At 41.4% G+C, this 12,286-nt stretch overlaps 1 protein-coding gene across 1 annotated transcript in view; it reads right to left on the reverse strand.

Annotated features, from left to right (window-relative positions):
- The window catches only part of Nbas (NBAS subunit of NRZ tethering complex), a 312,059-nt gene that overhangs the window by 125,689 nt on the left and 174,084 nt on the right, over positions 1 to 12,286 (reverse strand). Inside the window, exon 36 of the mRNA XM_041639422.1 lies at positions 3,963 to 4,130. Coding sequence (XP_041495356.1) covers positions 3,963 to 4,130 — 168 coding nt within the window. The remainder of the gene's footprint in view (positions 1 to 3,962; positions 4,131 to 12,286) is intronic.

A 12,286-nucleotide genomic window follows, 5' to 3' on the forward strand; every position in this document is an offset into this window, starting at 1 on the left:
CTACTGACAAACTGCAGTGGCTCTGAGTAAGGCGAGCAGCCAAGACATTGAGTGATAACACCAAAGGTGGTGGCCCTTGCTGTCATGGGCCTATGACCCTCTACTGAAACGGTCCCCTCAAGGAGGTCTGACTGTTTCTCTAGGCCCGGCTCAGGTCCACATGCTAAAGTCTTAGCAAATCACAGCACAGTCTGACTGTGCTCCTTTCCCCAGCTGGACTCCTCCACTATCATTCCCCGTCCAAAGATCCTTTGGTTTATTTTCATCAGACATGATTACCAAGTATCTATTGCCCATCTACACTCACTACACTCTCTGCTCTCCTCTAATAGATGCAAAAACTCCTCATGGGGAAAGTTAAGTCAAACATATTCTTGCACAGATTATGGCAGACTTCCTGCCAGGCACAGCCCAAGAAACAATGAAGCTGCTATTTTAAAAAAAAAAAAAATGTTACAGAAGGAGGGAGAACATGAGCAAGGAAGTAAGGACCACGAGGGGTGTGTCCACTCCCAGAGACGGTGGGACTGATCTAATGGGAGCTCACCAAAGCCAGCTGGACTGGGAGTGATCAAATGGGACTCTCTGAATGTGGCTGACAATGAGGGCAGACTGAGAAGCCAATGATAAAGGCACTGGGTTTTGATTCTACTGTATGTACTGGCTTTTTGGGAGCCTAGTCTGTTTAGATGCACACCTTCCTAAACCTGGATAGAGGGGGGAGGGCCTTGGACTTCCAACAGGGCAGGGCACCCTGACTTCTCTTAGGACTGGAGAGAGTGGGAGGAAAATGGGGGAATGGGAGGAGGTAGAAATTTTTAATATATAAATAAAAATAAATAAATAGGATATGTTAGATCATCAAAAAAAACAGTGTTGGACACTTTTAACACATAAGCCTTCAAAAAAAAAAGTAAAAAAGAAAATCCAGCCAGGCGATGGTGACGCACGCCTTTAATCCCAGCACTCAGGAGGCAGAGGCAGGCGGATCTCTGTGAGTTCAAGACCAGCCTGGTCTACAGAGCTAGTTCCAGGACAGGCTCTAAATCCACAGAGAAACCCTGTCTCGAAAAAAAAAAAGAAAAGAAAATCCACCAGGTAAAAGAAAGGAAACTACGACAATCATAACCCAGTGTGACACATGAAGAGACAGGTCTGTCCCAAGGCAAGGCCAGCAAGTCAGTAAGTGGAACCTCCTTTACCAACTCTGCAGACCTCTGCCCCTACAGTTCCTTTCCTGAATAAACCCACAGAGACCATCAGGGCGTACTTAAAACACTTCCCCCAACAGCCACTTTCACTCTTCACAACTGTTTCAAATGACTGGCACCTCCCACCGAGACAGCAGAGAGCAAGGTAGCTGGGATCTGTCTTTGCTTCCACCCTGAGCATTGCCCTTCCACACAGCAGTTACATGCGCTCATTAAGAAAAGGTGCAACACACAACCACACTATCCAATGCTTTCCGTCTGGTGCAGACAAGGCCCACAGTCGCATCATACTCTGCAAGCGGCTTTCAGCTCTGACGTCCCCACTAACGGCCACTCTCTGCTGTATGTCCACACCAGGGCTGTGGGTCAGCTCAATCACATTTCTCTGTGAAATGATTATTTTCTGAAAAACCTAACATCCCTCTAATGAAAACTTTCCTCTCTCACTAAAGTCTTTCTTCACTTGGCCTGCTCACGCTATCTTTGTTGGTCATCTCACTCGTTTTCCTCAGAAGTGCATGCTATGGTACATATTAATACACAGAGCCTATCATTATGTATTCTTTATGGTCCACTCCCTCATCTTCCACATGTCCACTTTTAGTTCAGGTTCTCTCTCAAGCTTTCAACCAGGAAAGGAAACGTCCTAATTATTGTCTTTTTGAGCATGGCTTATTTCAATTACTACGGTCCTTGCCAGTTCTGTCTCTCTTTCTGAAAATATCAGCTTTGTCCCTTATAAGTGGGCAAACTTCATTTAAAGTACAAACCATACTTCCTTATTTACCTGTTTCTCCGTTGACAGGCACTAGGCTGAGTCCATAATTTGGCAATGTGAATGGTGTCACAGAAACACAAGCAGGCAGCCTGTCACAGTGGACCATATGGGCGCTGTCTTAAATTATAGAAACCTCTGTACCAATTTCCATATTGGCTGTGATTTATATTCCCACCAACAGGAGTAAGTTTCTTTCTTCCCCATGTTCTTGCCAGTTATCTGTTATTCTTTGGAGGTAGCCATTCTGGTTTGAATTGTATACTATATGTAGTTTTGATTTGCATTCATGTAATAGATAAAAATGTTGAACATTTTTTTCATGTACTCATTATCCAGCTGTATTTGCTAGAAATGTCTGTCCACTGTCCACTCCTCAATTTGATTATTACCACTTTATTTAAATATTAGAGATGCTTATAATTCCAGATAATCTTTGTCAGACGGCTGCCTATTTGGTAAGGACTTCTCCATCTGGTGAGCATTCTTATCAGAATGCTCATCCTTTCTTGGCTCTCAAGAAGTTTTCCCGTTTGACAGAGTCCCAAGTGTCCACTCTGGCTCTTACCATGTAAGCCTATTCTCCTCCAGTAGCCTCAGGGTTTCGGGTCCCTGAATCTCACAGAGAGACAGGGATGCAGTTTCACTCTTGTGTGTGTGGATATTCAGTTCCCCAGCACCTCGTGCTGAAGAGGCTAATCCCTCACACTGTCTCACTTCAGTATCATAATTAAGAGTCAGGCAGCCTTAGGGGCATGGTCTTATTTCTAAATTTCCTACCCTAGTCCTCTGGGTAGTAGGCTGTGTGTCTGTTTGGGGGCCACTACCATGCTGTTTTTATTATCGCATCTCTGCACTATAAGTCTATGTCAAGTATTGCAATGCATCCCGAGTTGTTCATTAGCTCAAGACTGCTTTGGGTATTTCAGGTCTTTATGTTCCCATGTGAACGTCAGGATTTTTTGTTTGTTTGTTTGTTTGTTTGTTTGTTTGTTTCTGAAGAATTTCACTGGCTGAATCTGAACTTTTAATTGTAGCAACATCATCTTAAAACAAGGACAATTTGTCGCTTCCCTGCTTGTATACATCCTTTCTATTTCTCTCCCTTGCCTTATGCATTTGACTAACTAACATCTGACTAGAAGACAACACTGTCTCATACTGATTTTTGGAAGATTGCTTTCTTTTTTCCCATTCAAGATAATGGTGACTACCAGTCCACCATATTAAAGTTATCCTTATATAGCAAAATCATTTCACTATTACGTAGATATTCCATCTTTTCCACCATTGTAGAGAACAAAACTACACTGAGGTCTTTCCTCATTCTATTCCCAGTATTTAAAACTGCTGACACACAGAAAATGACTACTAAGTATATGCTAAATGGACGAATAAGTAGCTGGGTGAAGAAAGTGTGGATGAAGATTGACAGTTCCCTGAGTGTCTGGGATGCACTGGTACTGCACCAACATTTCTTTATCCTTTATTTTCTGGTACAGTACAAAGAACTGCAGTGTGGCAAAGAAGAGAAGCAGCAAATGAAACACTTATTAAAGACACCAGCAAAGCAGCCTCAACTGTTCTACTGTTAGCCTTATCTGTAACTCTAGTGCAGAAGTAGGAGTCTGTAGAGTTGTCCCAAAGATGACACTGCCTGTCCTCAACTACCAGCTCACAGAAATACAACAGAAGCAACTGAGTACTCAGAGGCCCTTTCTTATTTCATCTCCCTGGATTTTAATCCTGATATATATAAAACAGGTGTCACTCAAATGAATCTCAGTTTCTTTGCAAGGAATGCATGGAAGAAAATTACATTCTATGAAATAGATTGCTCATTCCTTACCCAATGTGAGGACCAGATTTCGTAAGCCATTTGACAACCACAGATTTATTGTGACAACAACTAGACAGCAGCCCTGATAAACTGGTGCCAATCATAAAACCAATTTTTATGAAGATCCCCTGCTTACTTGGAGAGGCCGCAGGTACGCTAAAGACTTCTTCCACCACTGCCCGTCACTGACGGCCTGCAGGACAGCCTTGGTGGTTGTCGTGGTGTTAGACAAGACTTTCATGGTGGTTGCAGTGGTCCAGTGTAGCAGGTCAGCAGAACTGCTGCCCAAAGCACTTCCATCATCCTGCAGTGAGAAAAAGCAAGTGTAAAATGGTCATCGGTAGACAGAGCAGAGATAGAGACTGCAGACAGCAATCAGACTCATTAGAGTCCAGCACAAACAAACTTAAAGTCTATCTTTGTGAGTAACTAAACAAATGAGAAAGAAATGCTAACAGTGCATCATTCCCCACTCAGCTGTTTACAAAAGAAAACAGAAAGAACCTCAGGCCTTCAGTCAACACTCCCTTTCAGAAGACCTGCCAAGACGGGATGGGCTCTATTATTACCAATCTAACAGCCATGCATTCTAAGTGGTTTTTAAATTACAAAGAAAATCAGTTAAGTAATCAATGCTTCTATGGCCCTGACAAAAGTACAAGACTCCAACATCTGCTTTCAACACAAAAGGAATTGCTTTTCTCCAAACAAGTAGATGATTAATATTATTTAAAAGATGAAACCTCCTGCCAATTTTGAGGCATTTAACAAAAATGTTACCTATCCTTTTAAAAACTGAAAGAAGGAGAAAAATCACACACGTTAAGTCTTTTAAGCAAAAATAACAAAGACTGCATCTGTTCTTATTCAAAATTATTCTGTAAAAGTAAACTTTTAGGTTAATGACTACTCACAGGTTTTTCTTAAGTTATTCCAGTAAGAGTTAAAAACTAATTTGTAATCCTCTGATTCAAATAAGTGGCTTGGCCTTCTTGATACTAATAGCAGCTAGCCTGGGTTTGTCATTTAATTCTGGGTCATACCATACACTGAAGTAATAAAAGTAATAGATCATAAAATTACTCAAAAATTCTCAGGATACTCTCTCACAGGGAGCACTCAGACAGGAGCAGGCTCTAGTTCTACCTAACAGCAGCCTCGGGAGCAGAACTAAGGACAGGGCATCCCTGTTCTTGCCCTGGAACCTGTGGGACTACTCTACAGCAATGAAATTTAGCGGATGATTGAGGACACCACCCTGGAAGCAGAAAGATTAAACCAAAACAGGACACTTGACCAGTATTATGACTTGAGCCCACAAAGCAGAAAATCTGCTAGAGTTAGAGAGCTTGTAAGGGAGAAGCTGGGTGGGGTGCATGTGAGATCTAAAATGTAAAGAGACTCAACCCACAGCTTCTGCTCTTCAAAATGAAGGCTGAGAGCCATGATCCAAAGAATCAGAGTATATTCCAGAAACTTGAGCACAACTGTCAGGTGATAACCAGGAAGGGAATGTGGACCTCAGTCCACAAACACAAGGAATGAAATTTGGCCAACAACATGAAGAAGGACAGAAACAGATTCTCCATCAGAGCCTGCAAAATTCCTATCTTATGGGAACCCTAAAATAATTAACTGTTTTCTAAAAGCCGTGGGATTATGGCAAGAGCAAAGAAGAGATCATGCTAGGAAACTTAAATGTGCATTTTAGTATTTCTAAAGGGAAACTAAAAAGAAGCCTTGAAGCTACATTAACCAAAGCCCAGAATTTACCTACTCCCCACTGCCGGAGGCTGCTTCCTCTAAAATGCACTGTGCACGTTTTACTGCATTTTTGACATTAGAAAATATATATCCATAAACTCAATGCAACATTACAGATTAAATTATGAAAACAGATACAATGGCAGTAGAAAAACATGCTATATTGCTTGTACATTATAAGATAATCACACAAAATATAACTGAGGCTTATGTAGCAATAAATACAGTGTTTCTTTTTTATTATTTATTTATTTATTTATTTATTATGTATATAGTATTCTACCTGCATACCAGAAGAGGGCACCAGATCTCACTATAGATGGCTGTGAGCCACCATGTAGTTGCTGGGAATTGAACTCAGGACCTCTGGAAGAGCAGCCAGTGCTCTTAACCTTGAGCCATCTCTCCAGCCCAATACAATGTTTCTCTAGGCTTAGTTGGGTCAGGTACTGTGGCATCATTGCCTTACATGTATTTGGGTCTCTCTACAAACTGTACTGGTGTGCCTGTTTAAAGCTAAATAATACACTTCTTACACTCACTTGTAACTGGTCCTGCATACATGACCCACTTTATTCACATTTCACCTACATAAATACTACTAGAAAGTTATTTTAGAGGCTGATGTTTTACCATCTCTATGATTCTTCTACTGGCAAGAAATACATAGATATATGACTAACAAACTATATATATACAACTATAAAACTGTATCAGTGAACCCTGTTGCCACATTAAGAAAGGAAGTTAAATGACAACCATGAACTTCTGAGCTGCCGACTTCCATCTTGGTGGAGTTGGCAAAGCCTGGAAACTCACCTTTTGGCTCCAAAGGTAGACTGTAGCTCCCCAGAAAGGAAGCTCGGAAACACTGACCTGCAACAAGAAGTAACTACTACCAACACCTATAACTTTAGTACTTAAGCAACTTTCTAAACCATTAAAAAAATTCACCTTCCACCTATAACAGTGAGAAGGCTTTCTGGGATCTATAACTGAACTTGATTCATAAAAAAAAAAAAAATAAGAAGAACAACCTGATAACAGAGTAGCCAGGAGATAAGAAACACTGTCTTCATTCGACATTGGAGATAACGATAAAGAAGCAATAGTTGGCTAAAAAGCCATTTACAAGCCAGTATCTTGAGGAAAGCTTTCCAAGTGTTCAGTGTACAGGGCAGACATGGTTAGCTGCCATCACCACTGTCAGAGCACCAGTGGGAAACTGGGCAGAAACACACCCAGAGCTGCCTGTGACCTCCAACACCACACAGCTCTGGTCTACGGGCCTGCAGCACACAACACGTGGTTGTTACAAATGGAGAAGTGCTGAAAAAAAAAAAACCAGCAACAAAAACCAGCAGGCTGTGGTTTTGTGTGGGTGGTGTATTTTTTTAATTATGTATACATGTTGGTGCCTGTGCAGGAGTATATGCTCAAAGTGCAGGTACCCATGGGGGCCAGAGGAGGGTGCTGGGCACTTTGGAGCTGGGATTGCAGGTTGTGAACTGCCAGACTGAGTGTTGTGACTGAACTCTGGTTCTCTACAAGAACAGCAAGTACTTTTAACTGCTGAGTCAACTCTCTAGCACCCCCTGTTGGTTATAAAGACAAGAGAGGAGGAAAATAAAGACCAAGGTGAATGTTCTTGACCTCAATCAGGCATTGAGCAGAATTAGGTAGAATGCACCGACACTACTAACAAACTAGAGCAATGCATCAACTTATGAAATCCCCATGTAGAGGGGAAACAGCAGGCCTACCAGTCAGGCAGAAAAACAAAACTGGCCGACTGTTGCAACAGAAAGTCTACTTTACACAGCGCTTCACTTAATACACTGTGTAAACACTAAAAGAGAGCTTAACACACCCATTGCTGTTTCACTGGGGCATGACTGGGACACAAGGGTAACAGCAACATTTGGGAGGCAGAAGCTACTCTAAGCTACGTAGTAATTCATAGTCAGGCTACTGCAAACAGGGCAAGCTTACTCAGTTGAAGTCGTACACATTTTGGGTTCACAGACCTCACTGAACATGCAAACAATGGTATTTCTAGGCCTCTGTGAATTATCATTCCATTTTCTCACTGGTGTCTTAGGAAAAAAGTTAATTTGATTAGACATGTTTGCTACTTTTATATCTAACTGAGAAGTATTTGCCTACTCTAACGTCACAAAGTATTCTTCTCAGTTTACCTTAACATGAAAGATTGTATTCCTTTAAGTGGCAGGGATTACTGCCCTCCGATCCACTTGTGGCATTATATGCTTAGTTAATGTAGTATTTACAGAACACACTGGAATAATTTTTCATTTACTGCAGAGGAAGCTGTTCAAGAGTAAGGCCACTGTTGATTCGTTATTACAGGGTATGTGAGAATCTCCACGGTTGGAGCTATAAAAAACTGTATGAAGTTGGGTTTACTGTACCATTTAAATGTTTGAGATACAATTTCAAGATGTGTCTAGAATAAACACTACTCAAATAGAATTTCATGCTCAACCTCCTTACCGATCAGGGAAATGCAAATCAAAACAACTTTGAGACACCATCTTACACCTGTCAGAATGGCTAAAATCAAAAACACCACTGATAGCCTTTGTTGGAGAGGTTATGGAGAAAGGGGTACACTCATCCATTGCTGGTGGTAATGCAAACTTGTACAACCACTTTGGAAAGCAGTGTGGAGGTTTCTCAGGAAATTCAGGATCAACCTACCCCTGGACCCAGCAATACCATTCTTGGGAATATACCCAAGAGATGCCCTATCATATGACAAAAGCATTTATTTGTTCAACTATGTTCATAGCAGTATTATTTGTAATAGCCAGAACCTTGAAACAACCTAGATGCCCTTCAATGGAAGAATGGATGAAGAAAGTGTGGAATATATACACATTAGAGTACTATGCTGAGGTAAAAAACAATGACTTCTCAAATTTTGCATGCAAATGGATGGAAATAGAAAACACTATCCTGAGTGAGGTAAGCCAGACCCAAAAAGATGAACATGGGATGTACTCACTCATAATTGGTTTCTAGCCATAAATAAGGGTCACAGAGACTACAATTGGTGAACCTAAAGAAGCTAAATAAGAAGGTGAACCCAAGGAAAAACATATAGTTATCCTCTTGGCTATGGGAAGTAGACAAAATTGCCGGGGAGAAAATTGGGATCTTGGGGCGGGGTGGGATGGGGGTAAGGAGAGATGGGGAGAGAAAAGTGAGAAGGGGAGGATGGGGGGAACTTGGGGAAACAGGATAATTGGGATAAAGGAAGGTTGGATAGGGGAGCACAGAAGCACAATTCTTAGTTAAGGGAGCCAGCCACCTTAGGGTTGGCAAGAGACTTGAACCTAGAGTGCTCCCAGGAGCCCAAGGTGTTGTCCCCAGTTAGTCCCTTGGGCAGCTGAAGATAGGGAACCTGAAATGACCCTATCCTATAGCAATACTGACGAATATCTTGCATATCACCATAGAACCTTCATCTGGTGATGGATGGAGATAGAGACAGAGACCCACACTGGAGAACTGGACTGAGCTCCCAAGGTCCCAATGAGGAGCAGAAGGAGGGAGAACATGAGCAAGGAAGTCAGGACCACGAGGGGTGCACCCACCCACTGAGACAGTGGGGCTGATCTATTGGGAGCTCACCAAGGCCAGCTGGACTGTGACTGAAAAAGCATGGGATAAAACCAGACTCTCTGAACATGGCGAACAATCAGGGCTGATGAGAAGCCAAGGACAATGGCACGGGGTTTTGATCCTACTTCATGTTCTGGCTTTGTGAGAGCCTAGCCAGGTTGGATGTTCACCTTCCTAGACATGGACGGAGGGGGGCGGACCTTGGACTTTCCACAGGACAGGGAACCCTGACTGCTCTTTGGACTGGAGAGGGAGGGGGAGAGGAGTGGGGGGAGGGGTAGAGGGGTGGGAGGAGGGGGAGGGAAATGGGAGGCTGGGAGGAGGCGGATACTTTTTTCCCTTTTCTCAATAAAAAAAAGAAAAGAAAACATTCTCTTTCAGCATCGTGAAAAGGAGGATGGGCAAACTTCACCAGCAAGGTAGTCTACCACAATCTTAGTACAGCCAGACTCATTAGTGAGAAAAGCCATTTTCATTCACCTTCATACACTAAGAATAATAGAAAAGAGGGAGCTAAACATTTAGTCCTAAAATGACATTTGTCATATTCATAGTGGCGCAATGCTAATTACTTTAGACTGTGTAACAGCAGAAACAGTTTAGAAACCAAAAACACAGCAACAGTTGCCAGCATAAAATTTAGCATGAAATCTCATAAATATTAAGCATGCTCCACAGTTTGAAGTTACTCAATAGTAATAGCCACCTTTCAAACAAAAACAAAAAACAAAAAAACACCATTACCGAAATGACTCCTGAGAACAGGATTACTTTATGCATCAAATATGGCTCCCAGTCTGCTGCTATCAAGACTTAAGGAGAGGCTCCTCTTACGTCAGTTAATGAAGACTAATTTCAGAGAAACCAGTCGACCTCAGTTAAACTGAGCTCATGGTATCCATAGGCTACTTAAGGAATATAAACAACTCTGGCAGGGCTTAGCCAGTGACCCTTCTCGAAAACATCCTTAAATAATAGAGAACACTTTTCTTCAAGTAACACCTGCAGCACTTTCTTTCCAGTATGGAGTCTTAAGACTGCAACCCTCATTACTGCTAAAGATGCTCAGAGGTCAGCCTAGATTGTCTAGTGAAGCACTGTCTCCAAATAGAACAGTACAAGAACATCTTAACTGCAAAGAAATACCAGTAATGTGTGTGCATATATAATATAGCTTTAGTAACAAAAAATCCCCATGAGCCAAGAGAGCCACACAGAAGCTTTGTACATATTCATGAAAAATGTGGAAGGCCAGGCTATGTATCATGGAGCAATCACAGGCTGATCCAGAACATGAGAGGATCATAAGGTCTAGGAAACAAAACAACATTGAGTAACATATACAGCTTAAAATGTTTCTAGCTAGGCAGTGACTCATGAGCTATATAGACAGAAAGAAGGAGAGAAATAAACTTTAATACAATTGATAACAGATTGTTGATTAAATAATTTATTAAAAGAGGCAAAATATGTAAGATACAAGGTCCATCTATGTACCACTTAATAGAAGGTAACAGATGCTACTATTTTATCATAAATGGTTCATATCTAATTTTTTACCTGTAAGAAATAAAATTTCTCAGAAACCTATTAACAGAGAACAAATGATTACATAACATAAAAGAAACTAACCAAATATAGTTTCCAGGTAATCTTCAAATGAGATGCAAGTTACTTTATAAATTTATCCAATTGCATGTGGATACTTCTACACAACAATATTTATATTAAAGTGCTTTTTAACTATTCATTGACCTATAAATTTAAGAAGAAACTCTTAGAAAAAAAAGCCTAGGAGTAAATCTTCACAACACTGAGTCAGACACAGATTTCTTAGATACGTGAAAGGCATAACCGATAAATGAAAATGCTATAAGAAGACCTTAGACAACATGAAAAACATCAGTACTTTGCAAGAAACCAGCAAGAAAATAAAAATTCCTATCACACATGGACTGAAAAAGACTTACAAACCACAAATCTGAAACAAATCTAGATAAACTACTTCTATCTAGTATCCAAAATATTAATTGAAAATTTATTACCAGCTTAGTCACAAGACAAGAAACAAAGTTGGAAAATAAAACAAGAAATATGTGAATGGCCCTTTCAACATGACCATTAGCATATGAAAATGTGCTCACAGCTATCAACTGCATAGGATACAATTATGTCCTCAGTATATCAGATGCATAATAAGATAGCACACATATAAAATAAAAATCCAGTGGAAAAGCACAAACATTAAATAAAAATATTGGGGTGGTCTGGATATTAATTGGTACATCAAAGGGTTAGGTACTAAAGTTTTGGTCTTAGTACAGGACCCAGAGGCCCCTGACTGGAACTGACCAGAATGCATCCTCCCTGAGGTCTAGTTTTCATAGTAGGTGCCAAGCAAGTTTCCAAAGAAGGGAAGCAACAGTCCTATCTAGTTACAACACCAGTGAACAACAACGACAAGTGTGGGACCCTAAGGGCCCACCCCGTACTGGCAAACATACCTCAGTGGTAACCAACAGCTTTCTATTTGAACCGAAGATTTACTTAACAAGGGGCAATTCATGCCTGGTACTGGAAACCTAGCCAACTACCCAGTGTAGTACAGTAGATCTTAGAGCAGAACCTACAACCCCTGCTTTTTGATGTGGGAGTGTCATATATCAATCTATTGATTTCATTGGTTAAGCAATAAAGAAACTGCTAGGCCCATTTGATAGGCCCACCCTTAGGTGGGTGGAGTAAACAGAACAGAACGCTGGGAGGAAGAGGAAGTGAGCTCAGACTCCACAGCTCTCTTCTCGGGAGCAGACGCCTCAGAGAGATGCCATGCCCCGCTCCCGGGCAGACACACGCCATGAAGCTCCGACCCAGGATGGACTAGGCTAGAATCTTCCCGGTAAGCGCACCTAGGGGCGCTACACAGATGATTAGAAATGGGCTAAATTAATATGTGAGAATTAGCCTAGAAGAGGCTAGATAGAAATGGGCCAAGCAGTGATTAAATGAATACAGTTTGTGTGTTGTTATTTCGGGGCATAAGCCGAG

The sequence above is a fragment of the Microtus oregoni genome, unplaced genomic scaffold (genome assembly GCF_018167655.1).
Source record: "Microtus oregoni isolate MIOR12 unplaced genomic scaffold, Mior012 000058F_ref0000040, whole genome shotgun sequence".
NCBI classification, from domain to species: Eukaryota; Metazoa; Chordata; class Mammalia; order Rodentia; family Cricetidae; genus Microtus; species Microtus oregoni.